The sequence below is a fragment of the Vicia villosa genome, linkage group LG4 (genome assembly GCF_029867415.1).
Source record: "Vicia villosa cultivar HV-30 ecotype Madison, WI linkage group LG4, Vvil1.0, whole genome shotgun sequence".
NCBI lineage: Eukaryota > Viridiplantae > Streptophyta > Magnoliopsida > Fabales > Fabaceae > Vicia > Vicia villosa.
The window spans coordinates 120,942,738-120,963,924 of NC_081183.1; the positions used below are offsets into that span (position 1 = coordinate 120,942,738).

The 21,187-nt window shown below is 35.7% G+C and overlaps 1 protein-coding gene and 1 long non-coding RNA gene across 2 annotated transcripts; both read right to left on the reverse strand.

Moving 5' to 3' along the window:
- Nucleotides 1-5,314: 5,314 nt before the first annotated feature.
- On the reverse strand, nucleotides 5,315-6,688 carry LOC131599582 (uncharacterized). The gene is made up of 2 exons (XR_009282851.1): nucleotides 5,833-6,688; nucleotides 5,315-5,640 (listed from the first exon to the last, which is right to left on the reverse strand). It is a non-coding gene; the product is annotated as an uncharacterized LOC131599582 (long non-coding RNA).
- An 8,965-nt stretch (nucleotides 6,689-15,653) lies between these two features.
- On the reverse strand, nucleotides 15,654-16,794 carry LOC131599583 (chitinase 2-like). Its single transcript, XM_058871883.1, has one exon. It carries the CDS (start codon nucleotides 16,758-16,760, stop codon nucleotides 15,873-15,875), a length of 888 nt encoding a protein of 295 aa, XP_058727866.1. The 5' UTR covers nucleotides 16,761-16,794; the 3' UTR covers nucleotides 15,654-15,872.
- Between the last annotated feature and the right edge of the window lie 4,393 nt (nucleotides 16,795-21,187).

Below are 21,187 nucleotides of genomic sequence, written 5' to 3' on the forward strand. Positions count from 1 at the left end.
GAGGGGTAAAGTCATGTTAAAGAAAATTTAAAAATTAAAAGGTAATAAAGTGTAGTTGCTGGAATTCGAAGACATGTCCTCTAAATATTTTATCCCTCACTTTTCAGCAAAACTTAGGTAATAAGTCATAAAAAATGTTAACAAATATTAATAGGTGATAAAATGTAATTGATGGGATTCGAAGATACGTCTGATAAATACTTTTTCCCTCGGTTTTCAACAAAAGTGAGGGAACATATGGTATTTTTTATTAAAATATTAACCAATAATAAACTTTATTAATATGGCATTCAAATATTTTAGTTTGAAAGTTCGAGTGGTTTTATTTTATTATGTGCTTAATGATATCGCCATCATTTGTCCATCTTTTTTGAAGATGCATGCGAAGGTTTAAAAAAAGAGAAAAAAGATTTAAAGAAGGTTTTCATGGGAAGGAATGATGGGAGATGCTAAGACTTCCCGGGCCAGTGGGAGACCATCTGCATTCTTAAGAGCAAATAGAGATTAGAGGTTAGGGATCTCCGACTAAAGAACTAATTCTTCTTGGCTAAAAGGATGCATAGATTAATTACACTTGCTTATGGGCTTTGTTATGATATTTTTGTTGTATATAAGGTGCTTCGGCTGTTTCTTCTTTTTGAGGTGGAGGATCTCGGGCTTCTAGTCTATTTTTACATGGCGAAAAGGTGTGTCTCTTGTTAAGTTCAAAAGGATGATCCATCTGAATGGTTTATAGATGATACGTTAAAGAAATTAGAACTAGGTTCCCGACAACTTTTAAAAAATCTCCTCTCATTTCTCCAAGGCTTTACTCTCTTTAAAGATAGAAACAAATGGAGTGTGATCATACTAGAGGGCATATCTTCTCTATTGCATCTTAAATAATCTTCTCCTCCCTCTCATCTCGTTGAGAAACTGACTCTTTATCTCTCATGGATTAGCACTACAAGGAAAATGAGTTATGCTAGGGGTTTCTTTTGTTGTTACAATAATTTAAACTTTCTGAAAAACTCAGATTGCAGCGATTATGCAACCATTGCAAAAATGCGTGTTTCCAGCCTATTCTACAACAGTGTGCAAAACCGTCGCTCCAAGTGCCTTAATTTTTGAGACATTTATTGAACTAGCTCAACATATTTCTACTATTTTAATAATAACCAATTTGACTTGTTCTTTGTTGTTTGGAACTTTATTTCAACATCACCAATGTAAAATTTTGACAATTCTAACACCCTCATATTTTATTTGGAGAAATCACAAATATACATTTCTTAGTTTATTGAGATACTAAATATTGAATAAATTTTGGAAATAGTTTCACCTGTTATTATAAATTTTTATTTATTTATTTATTGATAAAGACCTTCACTAGTGCAAAAAGAACAATATAATTTTAAAACTTACACCCAATATACTTAAAACGGGTGTAAATAAAAAATGTGGTTGCAATTTTATAAATAAAGTGTCATTTTAAATATTAGCACATGACAATAGACCTATTTTTAAGAAAGGGTGTAAATTAAAAATATTATTATAATCAAATCTCTATTACTCACATTAAATTTAAAACGGGTGTAAATTTTAATGGACTAAAAAAGTAGTTTGATTTTATATCTAAAAATATTAATCCTAAACACATTAACAAACCAAATTCTATTTTATTAAATATTGATTTTCTAATTAAGTGAATATTAATGGGTGTATATTATTAAGTGAATATTTTGAAAATAAAATAATTTGAACACATTAAAAAATTCCCACACAATCTTTTCTCTTTCATCGTTCAAAACACAACCTTATACTCATCCTCTCATTCCACGCACAACCATTCCCTCCGAAACCTATATCTCGTCGCACAACCATTTTCTGTGAAATCCAGATCTCTATCGCGCATCCATTCTACCATTGCACATCCATTATGGCATCTCTCATTTCACATCCATTTTCACAAGGACGTCGCACAACTCGATGAAGGTGGAAAGCAGTAACGACACACACTATGAAGAAATTAGACTAATTTGTTAGTCTTTATTCAATTAGGGTTTAATTTTTTAGGTAGAGCAGTAGGGTTTAATATTTTAGGCCAAAAATTAGGGTTTAATCTTTTAGGTAGAAAATTAAATTGGTAGAAAGTTAGGTGCTTATCAATATCAGGATTGAATATATGAGAATGAATAATTTCAAAATTTTCTATTGACGCAAATTAAATATCCTAAGATTGATGACCAGGAATAGCCTCTGTCCTCCTCGGGTAGGTTGATTGTTGATTAATTTCATGATTTTTATTATGATTTTTTGTTGGCCCCTCAGTTAACATCAATTTCGTTGGCCCCATCATTTTAAATACTAGAAGCACATAACTACTTCAAATCCAAGAATCGTCCACCCATGTTCTCTTTGGGTCTAAGGAAGTCTTCTCTCACGTCAAGCTTTTTTTCCTTGTTGCTCATGCCATAAATGCTTCCCTAGTCAACAAGTTATTGGTAATGTTAGTGCTACGATCATTTTCTCATCATTACCTTTTGTTGATAATGTGAGTTTTTTTTTTTTGTTATTGCTTTTGAATTGGATCAATTGATATTGAATTGTTGAATATATAATCTATTCTAAATGATATCATTTAGATGTCATTTATTAGTCGCTTAAAAGTTAGTTGCTTTGGTTTTTGGCATGCATTACTAATAATGGACTTCAATGATGATACCATATACTCCCATAGTTTTTTTTTATATTGATCCTAATAATTGGAAGTGGATTATCACTATTGATGGACATTTATTGCGTTTGACAAGGATTGTGGAGTTCATGAAAAGTGCGCTGGCAATATCTGGTTGGAAGTTGAAGGTGTCTACCTTCCTTGTTAGAATAATAATGCAAGTGTGAGTAAGTAGGAAAATAGTCCCACATTGAATAGGAATATGGTGACTTGAATATTTATAAGTGAGAGAACCTACTCACCTATCACCTTAAAGTTTTACATCGACAAGTGGTGTTTCTCCCTCAAAGTGTGTCCCATGTGTAAGATGATCCCTCGAATTACATTCAACAGTGGTACCAGAGCCTCGTTTAAGATCCAATGGACCACCTATTATGGTTTCTGCTATCGAGCCACCCACTATTTATTTCCATGCTCCAGTTGTCTAGTCCTGGGCGTGAGGGGGTGTGTTAAGAGTCTCACATCGGACAATATATGGTCTGAACATGTGCTTATAAGTGGGGGAACTCCTCACCCTACTTGCCGGTTTTGTAGGGTTGAGTTAGGTCCAACCACATTTCTTAACATGGTATCAGAGCGGTGAGCATTCTTATGTTCGGGACTTTTCGTTTGAGCAACACTTCTTTGTGGGGGTATTAGATGGACAAGTGGTGTGTAAGTTTGAGCAACACTTCTTTGTGGGGGTATTAGATGGACAAGTGGTGTGTCTCACACAAAGTGTAATTCAAATGTGAGTGTTGGAAAAATAGTCTCACATTGGATAGAAATATGGTGACTTGAGCATTTATAAATGGAAGAATCCACTCACCTATCGCCTTAAGATTTTAGGTGGACAAGTGGCGTGTGTCTCACAAATTGTGTCCCAAGTGTAATATGCTCCCTCGTTGAGCCCCCTAGTTTCCTCCAACATTCATGTTACTGATAGCTAACAAGTTGAGTAGTATCAATAATATTTTGTCCAATTAGTGTGGATTATGTGATTGGTTGGCTAGCAAGGGTACGGATTATAGAGGAAAATTATTGAGGGAAAAATATACATGAGCACTCTTAGGATGATATATTGTTATGAATTCATAACAACAGTTTTTCTCTTTAACAACAACTAAAAAGTGATGCCAGAACTCTGAAAAACGTTACTTAAAAGAATAGGGGACGTTTTCTAGGCGTCCTCTGTGCGAGCGTTGCCAAAGAGAATAGGGGACGCTTTTTATCACTCTTTGGCCACACTTTCATGAAGCGTTCCCTAAACTATAGAAAAGGGGACGTTTTTCCAATTAATCTAAGGCAACACTTTTAAAATGTTGCTAGAACTTGTAACAACACAAAACATACCCTAAAAGTTGTAGTGAGAAAATTCTATGGGTACGGTTTTCAAATATTGTCATATCTAATAACAGTTACAAATTGTTCCCTAAAAGTGAAATAGTGAGAACAAACATAAATTGAAACAATAATTGCACCAAACACAAATTGTATGTACTACCAAGAAAATTGTATTAATAAAATTTTCAAATATTAATTCAAATACACACAATAGACAAAAAAATTATAACATTATTTAATACTATAGGTTTAAATCTTAAAAGTATAAGTCTATCAAAATAAATAAAAAAAAATAGTTTCTAATGCTTAAATACAAGTCTAAAAGAACATTATCCAACTCATTTAAGTTTCTCGAACTTATCATCATCCCCATCATCCTCTTCATCATCCATAACATTCTCTTGAGGTCAAAACTTATGACATCCTCTTGAAGTTCATTACCTATGTCATCCTTATCACCTAGTTCAATAACATGTTTTTTTATAACATAAGTTAATAAAACTCTTAGTTATAAATTATGAAGACAAAAAAAATCCAAAAAGTTGTTGCTAAATGTGGAATGAGAGTCACAAATCAGGCAAATAATTTCCGGACATCATTTCTCTTTTGTTCTTTGTTACTAAACTGCATCTTACTAGTCACTTATATCAATAGATAGGTAGTATTCAATTTAATTACGAAAATAATTGTTCTCTTTTTTTATTCTTACTATCAATATTCCTTCTCAATTTTTCTATCGATATTCCTAAGAGTTCATGTATTTTATGAAAGAGATATTTAAATAATCATAATTAGAAATTGTATGAGAAAACAAAATGATAAAGCATACTTAGAACTACATATGATACTTGAAAGCCTATATTAACAGATATTCCAGAAGTTTGTTTTGCAGCATACAGAGCGAAAGTTGACCTAATAACTTAGTGTGCCTAACTACCCAAATAGAAAACAAATAAGATAAATATAGTAAAAATAAGTGCAACACAAAAAAAAAAACAAAATTTCACCTAATAACTTAGTGTGCCTAACTACCCAAATAATCATAATTCATATAGTTATCAAGGCTGACACACCAAACATTTTCATATATCAATTTTCATCTAATACCTTTTATTTTCAACGTATATAAACTGAGGGCATTAGTTAAACCTGGTTAAGGTTAGGCACCCGGTAGGACATTAGCGTTTATTCGATATGGATCCGCAAATAACGCAAGTAATTTTAATCTTCAATTATGAAAAAAAAAATTAACAAACCATCATAGTGGCATATTGGTAAAGAAACAACAGCTTGAGAACTTGGTTTCACCTTCATCCTGTAGAGATTTATATGTTTCAACGGATGCTTAGTAAATAATATTACATAGGTGCTCCATGGTTATTAAATATAAAAGCTAAGTCATAATTCAAATCCATAAGTTACAGACTTTATCGTAAATGATTATAAACAAATTTTACTCAAGAAGTTAGACACGCCAAACAATTTCAAACCTGGTAAATATGTGGCTCTACTTAAACCAGATAGTCTTGCCAAAAACATAGGAGTTCGCCCCAATGGACACTGCTCTTTGCTTCAACCAAATTTGCAATATCCAGAACCATCTACCCACCAACACAAACACCGTCGCAACGGAAACAATCAAAAGAGGCTAAAATTATGTTTGGATTGACAATGAGTTTGGAAAAATCATCATTCATTTTGTTGAAGCATCAAATTATAATTTTCAATATAAATTTCCGTGGCATTTGGTAATTTTGTTAAACTCAAAGTGAATTCAAACATGTGGTAATTACCGTCGAAAATAACAGCAGGAGGAAGTCGGTCTCGTCGGCCATAAACATGCTTTAACGATAGCCTGCATGGCATCTGAGTAAGAAAGAACCTGAAATTCAATTCAAAAGAGCTCAATTAAATACAACTAGTATTTCCTATTATTAAATGTTGCGGATGTTGAATTGTTACTTGCTGAAGAGGATAACCAGAGGTTAATTTGGTTTCAGAGAAGATAATGGTATTTCTCAACCGAGTAACAAACTCTCCAAATTTGTTGGCATGGAGATGTTGGATAACACAAAGAGCGGAAATTTATTTCGGCTGAGAGAAACAGGAACAAGAAAGAGAATGATTTCAAAACAGGAACAAACCAGTTCAAAACAGGAACAAGACCAGTTTCAGCTCTGAGAGAAATCAATTTTGATTTATGACTTCGAAATAGTAACAAGAACAATATCAACTCTGAGAAAAAGAGATTTCAAATCGTGACATTGGAACAAGAACATGATCAATTTCAACTCTGAGAGAAATCGATTCTTTGACTTCGGAACAGGAACAAGAACAATTTCAGCTTTGAGAGAAATCGGTTTTCGCTTCGTGACTATGAAACACGAACAAGAACGATTTCAGCTCTGAGGGAACTCGATTTTGCTTCGTGACTTCGAAACAGGAACAAGAACGATTTGTCAGAAATTGATTTCAATGTTAAGAGAAATCGAATTCGGTTTTGAGATGAATTATTGATTTCCATTTGTAATGGTGAAAAACAAGATTTGGATTAAGAGAAAATAATTTTTGATTATAGGAATTGCAATTTCTCACTTTTAAGTGGATGGAATTTGGGTTTCTTAACTGAATATGTGAGTGACGGCTTCAACCGAGTACTCTATGATAAAAAAAATGTGTATTCTAATAAAAAATAATATATATAGTAAGATTGTATTAAGATACAATACTTATTATTATTATTTTGATTTAAGTTTTTTTTTATTTTGGCTTTAGTTACCATTATATCACGAGAACATAATTTGTTATTTTAAATTTTAGTAGTTTATTAATTATTTTTATTTGTTAGATTAGATAGTAAATAAAATTAATTAATTTTATAATATAAATATAAATATATTTATTTATTTATAATATTTGATCTATCATATTTATTTTATATGTTTTAAGATTAATTTCACAAAAAATATTTATATATTTAGAAGGAAGATTTTTTCCGAAATTTTCCAGTAGTCGGTAAAAATTTTAAACAACGCTTCACAAATTTAGTTTTTTTATTAAATATCATGCAACAATTAAAAATTGTTTCTTCAAATGTTTAAGGGGACATTTATTGAATATTGCGAGATATTTTTTATAACGTTGTAAAAATGTTCCCATAGAGAGTTTAAGGGACGATTATGTATGTTGCTTGGACATGTTTAGGCCATATATTGTCCGATGTGGGACTCTTAACACCTCCTCACGTTCAGGACTAGACAACTGGAGCGTGGAAATAAACGGTGGGTGGCCCGATAGCAAAAACCATAGAAGGTGGCCCACCGGATCTTAAACGAGGCTCTTGATTTCATGTTAAGAAATGTGGTTAGGCCTAACTCAACCCTACAAAACCGGCTTGTAGGGTGAGGATTGCCCCCACTTATAAGGACATGTTTAGGCCATATATTATCCGATGTGGGATTCTTAACAGTTGCCAACCAGTACAAATCATTGCTAAAAAATAGTTTTAGACAACAATTTTCACATGTTACATGAAAAAGTATTGATAGAGAGAACAAATGTTATGAGCATGTATGTTTTGATTCATGATGATTAGGGAGTGTTAGGACGTGATTGGTGAGGATTTGGATGTGAGAACACATAATTTTTTGAGTTTTTAGATGACTGATTCGAATGAGGGTGCATGAATCTAAATCATGGCAACTATGGATCTAGATTTAAATTAAGGAGAACATGATCTGAATTAAGAAGTCAAGAACACACCCTTCTATTTTTTTATTCTAGTGATGACATTCATTATTCGTATCATGAAATAAGTTTTGCTCAAAAAATATATTTTAAGCTCTAAAAACTAGTTTAAGGTAGGTAATGATCGCTAAGACTAATTTAATGATATTAGATTTAATTATTACTCAAAATTGACTTATAAATAAGGATAAGGTATGATCAATAATTATTAAGGGCCAAAAATAAATATATGTTTAAGAATTAGGATTAATCACACCTAATATACGTAAATTCATAAGATGCAATGGAACAAATTAACCTATAATGATCTTAATGGCATATATACAACAACATGATGCATGAATGATTATGCTATTATGGTTTCTAATTGTAGAAAATATGAATACATAAAAAATATTAAAGGTATAATTACCTACTTGTGTATACATATCAATATATACTATTAGAAGATTACTTAGGATTAATTGAGGATAAAAGAATTCCTTACGGCATACTGATTCCTCTTTTATACTTAGTGATGGGTAAGTATTAGAAAGTGGGCCTCTATTTTATCCATTTTAAAGCACCCAATACAACACTTAGGAAAGACTCATTTATATATTAAAAATACTAAAAGTACAAGTCTAGGGGTAAAATAATAAGATTACCACGTGGTCGTCTATTCGCCTATATTGAACAAAAACAATTCAATTGTTTATTTTTTTTTAATAAGTAATGGAATTAATAGGAGTATAAGGATACCCCGATCAGAAATACAACTCGAAAAACTTCTACTTCTCAAAACGAAAGAGAGGTAGAATATTCCACACATAAAAGTTATAAGAGTCCACTAGGGTGTAATAAGAGCATAGCCACTTCCATGAGTTAAGCATAATCTCCAAAATACATTCGGTAAAGCTAAACGAAGCGTTTGTAAAGATAATCACATTGCGCCTATTTCAAATACACCACGAAATTGATAACCAAATGACCGCTATCGTAAATCTATGGTGTAAAGGCTTCACCTTTTCTATAGCAAAAAAGAGATCCTTGAACTCTTCCAACATGAGTACTTCGCCGCAATCAATCCATTCGAACACCTTCTTCCAAACTTTTGACACGACCTCACAACCTCCTAATAGGTGAGAAAGACATTCATCTTTCGTCGAACAAAAAACGCACTTGATATCACCATTAACTTCCAACACTCTACGTTTAATTAATTGATCTTTGGTGGATAAACTATTGTGAATAATTTTCTAGGCGAAAAACAGAATTTTTGGAGGTGCTTTTACCCTCCACAAGTGATTGAAAGCTATAACAATGCGAGGATTGAGAGGAGGACCTGAGAGCTTCGATTTGAACATTTCTTAGCAAGATTTGACCGTGAAAACACGCTCCGCGTTGCTGCTCCATTCAAACCTGTTGAAGGCATCCCGTTGAATTCCAAGTCCACTCCGCAGCAGAACCAGTAGCAGAAAAAGACCTGGCTTCAGCAACCGTCAAGTGGTCGTTGCGCGCTAGAGTGAAAAGCTCGGGATAGGCCTGCATAAGCAAGGGCGGAGCCAATACCCAGCTAGCCCGGGCAGGCGCCCGGGCTCAACCCCTAATTTCTTTGCACTCCCCCCAATTTAATAGTTGATTTTTAGACAAATTCAGGGACAAAATTTGAGGCAAAATTAATAAAATAGGGTGTGAAAATCAATGGTGTAAAAAGTTTTTTCCCAGGCTGTCTAAAATTCCTGGCTCCGCCACTGTGCATAAGTGTTTGGTTTTCCGCCCAGCAACTGTACCAGAATGGTACATGAATACCATTCCCAATAGAGCAGCAAACTGCAGCAGCAAAAGAGAAATCCTGCAATAACAACTAATTGTCAGAAATAAGTAAGTCTCTCCACCATATGGAGTCGTTCTTCTCCATGACGGAAACGTCACCAATGAGAATCTTCCTTTTCACATTTCCATATCTAGAAATAAGGATCGCACTCCACACCGCTTCATCCTCCATTAAGATTCTCCACTTCCACTTACTTAATAGAGCTACGTTCATCACGTCCACATTCTTAACTCCGAGACCACCTTCTTTCCTCGACTTGAAAATGGTATCCCATGACACCCAATGGATCGATCTATTCGCATCACCCCCATTCCAAAAGAATTTACTTTGAATAGACCGGATCTCATTTAAAATCTTATACGGTGCTTTATAGAAGGATAACAAATATATAGGGACTGCATTAAGGACATAATTTATCAAGCAGACCCGTCCCGCAATATTGAGGTGCAACCCTTTCCAAATAGTCAGTCTTCTTTTTAAAGTAGATATCAAATCCCTCCACATCGACAACTTCCTCGGACTATCTCCCACTCGAACTCCAAGAAACCTAAACGGAAGAACATCAACTTTGCAAGAAAGAAAAGAGGACGCCGCTTCTAGATACCAATCGCCAATATTAATCCCATAAATATTGCTTTTATGAAAATTAACCCTCAAACCGGACATCATCTCAAATCCCCTAAAGATTGTCTTCAAAGCCCACAAATTCTTCGTGTCTCCCTCTGCCAAAATAACCGTATCATCCGCGAATTGAAGCATGTTTACCTCAACACCATCATTGATCTTATACCCCTTGAACTCGCCAATCTCTGTCGCCTTATTCATCAACGCCGTGAGAACTTCCATCACCAACACAAATAGAAAAGGAGACAAAGGATCACCTTGACGTAATCCTTTTTCAACCATGAAATCCTTAGTTGTGCTACCATTAACCATGACCGACATACTACTAGTGAAAATGTAACACCCTGGATTTCCGCTTACCCCGCAGGGCTTCCGGCCTACCAAGCATGTCACCATCTTAATCAATACTCCCCCCTAAGTCCGCTTACCGGCTGCCCAGGAAATATTGTTTTTGCCTCCCGCAGGAATCGAACCGCGTACCTAGGGGTTAACTACGTATTCATAGCAATTCCTGCTACCAATTGAGCTGCAACTTCCCTAAAAGACTTCTCAACCTTCCCGCTAATAACTTGGCTAAAATCTTATACAAGCTTCCTACTAGGCATATTGGTCTATAATCGGACAAGGATTGAGAATTCTTGACTTTAGGGATAAGAGCAAGGAAATACGAAGTACAACCTTTAGTTAGCCTCGCTTTGTTGTGGAAATCCTTCACAAAACTAAAAACGTCGACCTTAACCATCTCCCAACATTGTTGAAAAAACTCAAGGGTGAAGTCGTCCAGACCGGGACTCTTGTTGCCATCGCAATCCCAAACCCCACTAGTTATCTCCTTCTCCGTGAATGGACTCTCCAACCACATCTTATTTATTTCATAAAATTTATTCTCAAAGTCAACGCCATTGTTCAGTTTGCGAACCAAAATTGTCAATGATAATTGTTAATATGGTGGTACATGCTGCTTTGATGTGGTTGTATGAAATGGACCTATAAAATTACCACTTCAAAGTTCAAGTCACTCAGTAAAAAAGGGTAGAGTGAATTATAAAGATAATCATACCTATCTAGTGTTCCCACGGGGAGTTATATTGGATGGGAGAATATTTGGTCTATGCAATATTGAACCTACGGCGAGACTAAAACTACTCTCTTTTAACACTTTCTCTCGCTCTTTTATGGTGTAAATCGGATGTGGCGCTTACCTCAGAAAAATGCATCAAAAATGGATTTCTAAATAGATTAAAGTAGAAAATGCCGAATCATAAGAAAATTTCTTTATAGACCTCCCAACCTTCTAGCCCACCTCTGGTGAAAAACCCAAACTACCCCTGACTTCGGAAATGCATCTCCCAAATGCAAGAAAAAGGTGTTTTCATAGATGCATCTCCGAAAGCGCCTTTTTTTTGAAAAAATTGTCTTATTTCGGAAGTTCATTTCTGAAAACAGCATTTCGGAAGTTCATTTCTGAAATACTGGACGTTTTGCAGATTAAGCAAAACAGCCCCCTCCCCCATTGATTTAACCCTAATCCTATTCTAAACTCAACCTCTCTTCAAAATTTCTGCAAAAAGCAAGTGTGAAGTATCAGAGATTGCCAACATCTTCTTCCAATCTCAATCTAAATCATCCCAAACTCTATTAGTGGTAAGTTTAGTGCATTTTTTTCAATTTTTAGATCCATTATTATATCTCTATTAGGGTTGTTTAGGTTGTTTAGATCATTTAGTCAAACTCTAAACTGCTATTTAGGTCGTTTAGAATGAATAAAATTAGTTATGTTTTAGGTTTTTGGGGTCTGCCATTGGAGGTTGTGTAAATGCAAGCTTCTCAAGCATAGTGTGTTTTGATGAAGACAATATGGACATCAAGCTTTTATAAAGGATGTGCAAAAAGAATTTCAAGTATCAAGCAAAAATACATCATTTCAAAGTCTTGAAGAATTTGTGAAGATTCAAGGATCAAGCTAAAATGTCAAAGGTATAAACAATACTCACTTTGACATATAATTGTTCACAAATATATTTTCATGCATACCATAATCATACTCCAAAGTGTCATCCCTCAAAAGTTCACTTAAAACCTTTTTCATAGTTAAAATTCAAAATAAAGGTTTTAGGAACCGGGTTGTCCCTATGGGGGAACCGGTTCCCAGCATTCTCTATTTTCAGCATTCTGTGGTTTACTATGGGGAACCGGGTTGTCCCTATGCAGGAACCGGTTCCCACGTTCAAAATTCAAATTTTCTGCTGTAACGTTCAGCAGGAACCGGGTTGTCCCAGGCAGGAACCGGTTCCTACTGAACCAGTGTGTTTTTTCATTGCATGATCTTATTCAAACGAATTCTTTTTCATACCACTTGATCATTGCACTGTTTCATGGAAAAATAACCATTCAAAGAGGTGTTTAAGACACTATAAATTCTACATATTTCAAAATCATTATTCACCTTCTTCATTAACAATTCATAAACCATATATTCTTCATCTTTCAATATTTCCAAGTGTTCATCAAATCTTATTTTCAAGTGAAACTTTCTATACACATTTTCATTGAGAAATCCATTTAAAGTTTCATGCATACATTGTGAACACTTATATTCATTTTGAGAATTGTTTATTTGAAGAAGAAGATCAATCCAAGATTGATAGTGCTATACAAACTTCATCTAAATCTCTTGTAAAAGTTCAAAGAAAATTATCTCCTTACTATCCAGGATTGTTGGAAGTAAGTGTTGTGTTTGAAGAGGATTGTTCTTCATTCACATTAGTGTTGTTTTGGTCTTAAAGGTGTTAAGAACCTTTGATCACCCTATAGGTTAGATAGTAGGCATAGGCTTGTACAATAATTCTAACTATAGTGAAATCTCTTTCGTGTTTGAAAGGGGACTGGAGTACTCTCGGATTGTGAGGGGAACCAGTATATATCGTTGTGTTCTTTATCTTTTCGCTTTTACCGCTTTCATTACCATTACCAAGAAAAAGATAAAAACCATCAAAAGCCTTCAAACACTTAACCAAAAATTATTAGAAGTATTCTCATAAAACCGATTAAATTTTTTAAAACCTAATTCACCCCCCCTCTTAGGCGCAATCTTATACTTACAGGTTGCAGAGAAGTTCTTCGCAGGGGTGTTTCGGAAGTTCATTTCCGAAAACACCTCCATTTCCAATTTTGGAAATGAACTTCCGAATTATATCAGAAGTGTAATTTTATTTAGTTCTTTATGTTGTCTCGCATATTAATCGATTTCAATTGTTTTTAGGAACATGTCAGACAACCTAGCACGCATTAGACAGGGTAGAGAGACCCAGACTGCGTCGGCTAGACGCGGGCGGGCGGCGCAGCTGGCGTCAACACGGGGACGGGGGTAGGGCCGGGGACGACGTGTGCGAGTTCCCATGGAGATGGTCGAGGGTACCTCTACATCTGGATCGAGGAGTCGTCTGGCTCGGGTATCTTCTTCCCGCCAGCAAGAGGAGGAGGAGGAGGAGGTACCGGAGGTGGCAGTATCATACCACGAGGCGGAGGATGTACCAGATGTTGACCCTCCACTCGGGGAGGAGGATGAGCAGGAGGAGGGCTTCCCGGGAGGGCCCAGTGACACTTCAGTGCTGATATCCTACCGCGATCACGTCGCTCGGCGGATCTGGGAGGGAGAGGTATTTTTTATAATTTGCCCGACTACATTATTTAACCGTTTATAATTTAGAAGTTTATTCAATATTTTATTAACCGTCTATTTAACATACTTTTTTATTTGTTTTTTTGTAACAGGAGAGAGAGCCGTTGAAAATGGTGAACCATGCCCGAAAGATTTTCAGTCTGTTTAAACCGACTGCTGAGTGGTTTAACGACACTGTGAGAGGTTCAGGGCTCAGTGGGCTCTGCATGACGGGGTACACCACCATCAGCCACGGCATGCATGGGACTTTTGTGGAGCGGTGGCACAAGGAGACGTCTTCTTTCCACTTGCCGGTTGGGGAGATGACGATCACCTTGCATGATGTGCAGTGTCTTCTCCACCTGCCGATCAGGGGGCCACTATTGACCCACTCCCGGATCCAGAGGGTCGAAGCCACTGAGTGGATGGCGCTCTATTTGGGTATGGAGCCCGAAGTTGTTGACTTTGAGTGCGCCACGACATCTGGGCCTCATATCCGGTTCACCACACTGAGCCGCTACTTCGAGCACCACGTGGTGGCGGCGGCCGAGGCTGAGGATGCGGGTGACGAGCTATTTACACATTATCACCGTGGCTGCGCTCTCCGGTGCTGGTACATGCATGTAGTAGGCGCTGCGATATTTGTAGACAAGAGTGTGAGGTACGTCGACGTGACCTACCTCCGCTACTTCATGGACTTGACCACCGTTCACCAGTGACCAGAGTGCAGCTCACTGCCATGTTTGAGGATTGGGAGCATCATGTGGTACCGGAGGAGTATCGTCGCATGCGGGTCGCCCAGGACTGGCACAGTGTGGAGGGATATGTCACATGGTTCTATCGGGTGTCACATCCTCTGCTGACACCCGACGCTCCCGGCGCTCGTAGGCCAGCACACGAGGAGATCCTGGAGAACCAGCAGGCCGAGGATGACCACGCCATTGATCTCCTGTCGATCTGCCAGCGGATAGAGATGCTTGGGCGGGACGCGTTGGATCGAGGTGTCGTTCATCAGGGCGGTCCAGAGGCAGTCGCCGTGATGGAGATGATCGTCACTGATGCGGGTCGTGCGGCGGCATACAGGCGGCAGAGGAGGGCCCAGGGTGAGAGGGTTAGGCATACCCAGTAGTGGTCGGGTTTTTTTTGTTTTGTTTTCGGATTGTATCTTTCGTACACTATTATTATTTGGATTTGGATCGGATCGGTTTGTATATATCACTATTCTTATCATATTAGTATATTAGTATTTTCTGTTTATATATCGATTATTTTATTTGCCGTCTTTCTTTAATTAAAAATACGAGGCTGTTTCCAAAATCATAAAAAAAAAACACAGTTTCTGCATAATTTGGAAGCTCATTTCCGAAACCCCCCAAAATCTGAAAAAAGGTGTTTTCGGAAGTTCATCTCCGAAAACACCCCCCATTTGGTGTTTTCGGAGATGAACTTCCGAAGCCTGAGAAAATTTAAAAAAAAAAAAAATCTTCAGAAGTTCATTTCCGAAGCAGGAGTAAACTGGGGTTTTCGCCGGGGATGACCCCATAGGAAGGTGGGTAAAGAAAAAACCAATCATAATTAGACAACCTATAATCTTAGACATGCCCCCAACTAAGTAAAAATCTCAAAAACAAAAAGCACGATGCCATAGCATCCAAGCCACCTAAAATTCAAAACTTGTATTTTTCAATTCTTAAACTCACCTAATAGTTCTACTTTTATAAATTTAAAACATAAAATAAAATATGCAAAGAAAAACAAGTGCTCCTTATTATTAAACCATATTACAAGCACATATATTAATACATGAGAAGTCATTCTCCACACTTACAACATAATAAGAAAACACACATGAAATAAGTGCATAATGAAGCAGCACTCGTAGGTCTTGTTTAACACATATATAAAAGACTAAAGCATATAGAGCTTGGAAACTAGGAACTAGCTCTATATGATAGCCTATAATAATTGAAACATAATATGAATGATTATTTATTGGCTGATATGGTGAGGGCGTCTTGCAAGGTATACTCTAGGGCATAAGGTTCGTTCTCACTCTTAGAGGGATTAGCAGAGTCATTAGCGTTCCAGAGAAAAACACCGGGGAGTTTTGAGGAGTGCAAGAGTTTTACGCAGCCATCAATGAAATTATGTTGTGTAATCTTTACATTCTTAGTGTCAATTGGGTCGGTGCTAATTCCAGGAAGGACTTTATCAGGACCGTAGTCTTCTATTAAATTGTTATATATCTCTATAAAGGCCTCAGCTGAAGATACAATTTTTTCTTGATCGTAGAATTGATAGTCAACCCAATTGATATTGTCTTTGTTAGCATAATACAAAGTGCGGTAGTAGGGTTCATTTTTCTCAGATGGAGCAATGGATACCACATTAATATTTAGGTCAAGATCATTCTTGAGTTGTGTTATAACTCGGCCTATGCACTTAACAAATAGGTCGTTACTAGTTTTGATAGTTTCATAATTGATGTCAATGCCATCGATCATGTTACCGCTAGCATTCTTGTATTTTCCAATGAGCTCTTTGAGTGATTTTACAGCCTTCCTATTCCACGAATATTCCTCATAAGGATCAAATGGAGTTTTTACATCACGACCTCCGATACTTATTACCACCTTCACATTTGGATTGTTTTCCTTCAAAATTTTCACTTTTTTTGGACCGAAGTAATCCACATCCCAAGTTTCTTTGAAAATTCCTTTGCCTTTTCCATTTTTGTCATACTCCTCACTAGCAAAGCCCAAAATGAAGTGGAATTCAAAGTTTTCGGTGTTGATGATTTCAGTTGGAAAATCTGTTAAACTTGTTGAAGATTGGTTCACACCAATGTATTCGCGAAAGATAACTTTAGACATTTTCACAATTTGAGATTAGTTGGCATTTGTGTGTTTGATTGGTTGTGGTTTGAATTAATCACAACCCTTGTTTCCCTTTTATAAGACTACGGATCAATTATAATACAATTAGTTATTCCGTATTTTGTTTTAGAAATTCGTCAATAATGGAATTAATATTCAATGACTAATTATAATTGAGTATAAAAAAGGACTCATTATAATACAATTAGAAAGTCAATGTTGTAATATTTAATCACTAATTATAATAGATTAAAAAAAGACTAATTATAATACAATACTAGTCAATTAGTTTATTTTGTTTTAGAAAAGCGTCAATAGTCTTTTTTTTTTTTAATAGAAGGTTGAAGGCCTAAGCCCAAGACCAAAACAATTACAACGGTATTATTTTAGGGTTAGTGATCCGAAATATTAAAATAAACACATCTATTATTCATGTTACGCGTAATATTGGCTAAAGCATTTGGGCATTGATTTACTTCCCAATAATAAACACATCTATTATTTATGAATATATTTTTTTGACTTATATTATAATATTTTATAATATAATTTTATTGTGAAATATAGAAATAATGTATTTGAAATAATGAGAAATGATATGGATTGCTTACAATAAGTATAAATTTTACAAGAAAAATATATTTCTAGAATATGAAAGTGATATATAGTATATTGTTATATATTTAATGTTTTAATGATCTTTAAATCCTAAAAAAAAAAATAGGCATATTCTAAAAATTTGAAGCATGTATGAGATGATATTAAAAATCATCATTTTAAATAAATTTCAAAAAATATATTTTGATACACAACTCTATTTTTATTTTTATTTTTACAAAAACCAACTTAACGACTTTCATTCAATAGATAAGTATCAATACAAGGAGGTAACATATTAAGGATACTACGCCTAGACCTAGAATTGACCGCCTTAGTTAACAAATGGGCAACCGAATTTGCTTGGCGCTTTATGAACTTCACCTCAAAGTTTGGAAAAGAGAGCAACAAGTTCTTAATAATTTTAATAATAACACTAAACTCAGAGTTTCCTAACTGCTTAGAGTAAACAACATGGACTACACCTTGACAATCACTCTAAAAAACAACATGGGATAATTGTAAAAAAATAGCATTCTGGATCGCTTCCTTCAAGGTCAATGCTTCGGCCTCTATGACTGATAAAAGGCCTACATCCCACGCCACACCAGCAGTTTGAAATCTCCCCATATGATCCCTAATACACCAACCTCTGTTAGTGGTTCCATAGATGTTATTGAAACCCGCGTCAATATTACACTTCACCTGACCGTACAAAGGCAGACTCCAACTTTCCGGAACCACAGTACCCACCCTAATATTCCTTTCCTCTTTGGCTATAAACCAATCTTTCTAGTTATGAAAAGCTTGCACCCTAATATTAGTGGCATCTTCTCGAGAGTCCTGCCAAACCACCTTATTCCCACTCCTCCAAATATTATATAACAACACGGCAAATCTACCTGCATCTCTATTATCCTCTCGACTACACACATCAAAAATGAGGAATTTAGCATCGAGGAAAGTATGTAATCGAGAATCAATTATAGATAACAAACCTGCTGCCCGCCAACTTTGAGAGGTAGAAGAACAACCAAAGAACACATGCCAATCATCCTCCTCTTCAACCTCACACCAAGGACAAAAAGACGGGCATTGGACATGAGGATTTTGTAGCGGCTCTAGGGAGCCTACCTTTTTATGGGGGGTTCTAGAAGGTCTCATGGGGTCGTTCGTAGCCTCCGAGACTTTTTGTCTCTTCGGACTTTAGAACAACTCATTTTATCCATGAGGTTCGAAATTTTGGGGTAGGTTCTCGGAGAGATCAGCCAAATACCCAGTCCTGCCCTCAACAAGGTCAAGCCTCGTATTGGACATTTACGGATATTCAACCCACTCCGAGTGGAGTTATCAATGAGACTCGTAGGCGATTCAAGTCCCCCCTGATCTCAAGGATAACTCCCACACTTAGGTTTTAACACGACATAATATACCCAGCAGTGTATATAAAAATATAACAACCAGGAAATTAAATATAAATATATTAACATAAATAATTAAATATAAATATATTAGCATAAACAATTAAATATTTTTAGACAAAAATAAACAAATAAACAAATTTAAAAAAATAAAAAAATAATTACAAACCCTAAAAATGGCAAATTAGCCAAACCCTAAAAGGTGGCAGATTAGCCAAACCCTAACAATTTGCCAAATCTAAACCCTGCCAAAACCTAAAATTATAGGAGCATAGTATTCACCATTATAGTGTTTCCCCAGCAAAGTCGCCAGCTGTAGCAACCTGTCCTAAAAATTAAAGATTAGAGTCGCCACCTATTCTACCAAGGCGAATAGAAAACCTCCCGCAGTTAAGAGATCAGGGTAAGATACTATATTCAGGTCGAGGGAAGGTATTAGGCACCCTCAACCCTTTCCTAAAGGCTAACATTTCAAAGATAAGGGTTTATGGCAAGGTTTATAAAGAAATGTGACAGAGAGTAATAATAAGGCTAATTATATTGACATGATTAGAATTTAGAGGAAAGGGACTCGCCTTGTTGCCAAGTGCCTATGTACCTCCTTATGGAGGATCAGAGTCTACGTAGTTCGGGTAAGGGTTGTACGCCCTTAGAGTTGAAATTTGATTTGAGATGGTTTTTAGAGGCTTTTTGAGTGGCCTATCGTAGTTATGAATAAGGATGAAAATCCGTAGTTTGATTTGAAGTGTTTTGAATATTTTTGATCTGGGAAGTGTTTTAGGATTTGAGCGTACAACCCTGATTTTAATTTGTACTATTAACCGCGATAATCGATTGATTCAATTACCATAGTTAACAGATTAATAGTTGTATCATTACCAATTCTAATTGATTGATTCAATTACCACTAATAATGAATTTCAGTATTTTTTAATAATTTTTATGAATTAATTTGTACCATTACCCCTCGTAATCGATTGATTCGATTAAAAAGAATAACGAATTGAGGTATGGGAAATGAATAAGTTAATCATCGCAACTAATAAGATAGTTGAAACCATTTAACTAAATAGAAATTAATTGCATTTTAATTAAATATCATTTTAATTAAAATTATTATTGACCATCACGATTAATCGATTAACCGGAACGAACAACAAATTGTGATTTTTAATATTTATATCATATACTAATTTATTTATAAAAATATTTATTATTATATAAATAAATATATTAAAAAGAATTAATTAAATCAAATAAATTAATTAGAATTATTTTAATTTGTTAGGGTTTTTATTCAGCATGGTTGGCTTAAGGGTGCATGGTATAGGCATCATGCTCTGGGCGTTGGATCTAAGTTGGTGGTGAGTTCAATGGTCAGATCTAGAAGATACATGGTAAGCTACCAGGCTGCAGGCGCACGGGATTAAGAAACATGGCTATTCAAAAAAAATAATGTGGGAGATGGGGTTTGAACCTACGCCCTCTCCCTTGACAGCATCTACTCTTACCATCCCAACCAAATTCCACGCGCGTTAAAAAAACGCACTCATCACAATATAAAAAAACAAGAAGAAACACATTAAAATGAGCGCGTAAATTCAAATGGGCCAATATCACGTTGACACGCAATCATCTTCTCCAATGGACCCTACAACAAGCCTGTATATTTAGCTACGAATCTACTACGATTCTCTTTGTAGCAAACGTACCTGGAAAATAGCGAATTGCACATAGACGCACATAAATCTTTCGCGACCTCTTCAATCTATTTGTTTTAATCATGCGAACCTAATTATGCCCTCGGTTTAGTCTAATTTTACCCCTAATAGAAAACCCTAAATTAAACTCAAGAACCCTAACATAATCAACAATGGTGATCGGCACCAAAAGTGCCCAGAAATCCAATTAAACGTCTAGGAACGATCACAACCCACATATAAACCACAATATGCAAACAAATTATAATGAAGACGCATAAATTATTGGAATCGGGCTCAATTTATTAGCGACTTACCTGGGCTTGTATGGAGGTGTTCTGGGGGTGTTGAAGCAGCGTGAGTATCCAGTCACCTTCAGAATCCCTCGAGGGAACTTTTGCAACCTTCAAATCCTGTTGAAATGCTTTGATTCCTTGAAAACCGAATTGGAGTTTTTTATGAACTTTCAAGTTCTTGCAAGTGTGCCTCTAATCCGATCCTCCAACCCCTATTCAAGTGCATAGCTTCAACTACTTATAGGCTTCTATTAGGTCACGAATTGGAGGCCCATTGATCATTAAATCCACCTTTGCCAATCTTGATTTATTTCTTGATTTTTAAGTTACCGTATTTGGCTCACATTGCATCAATCTTCTCCAATTTACTTGTGCATGAAAATCTGATTGCATTTGATCATAAATGTTGA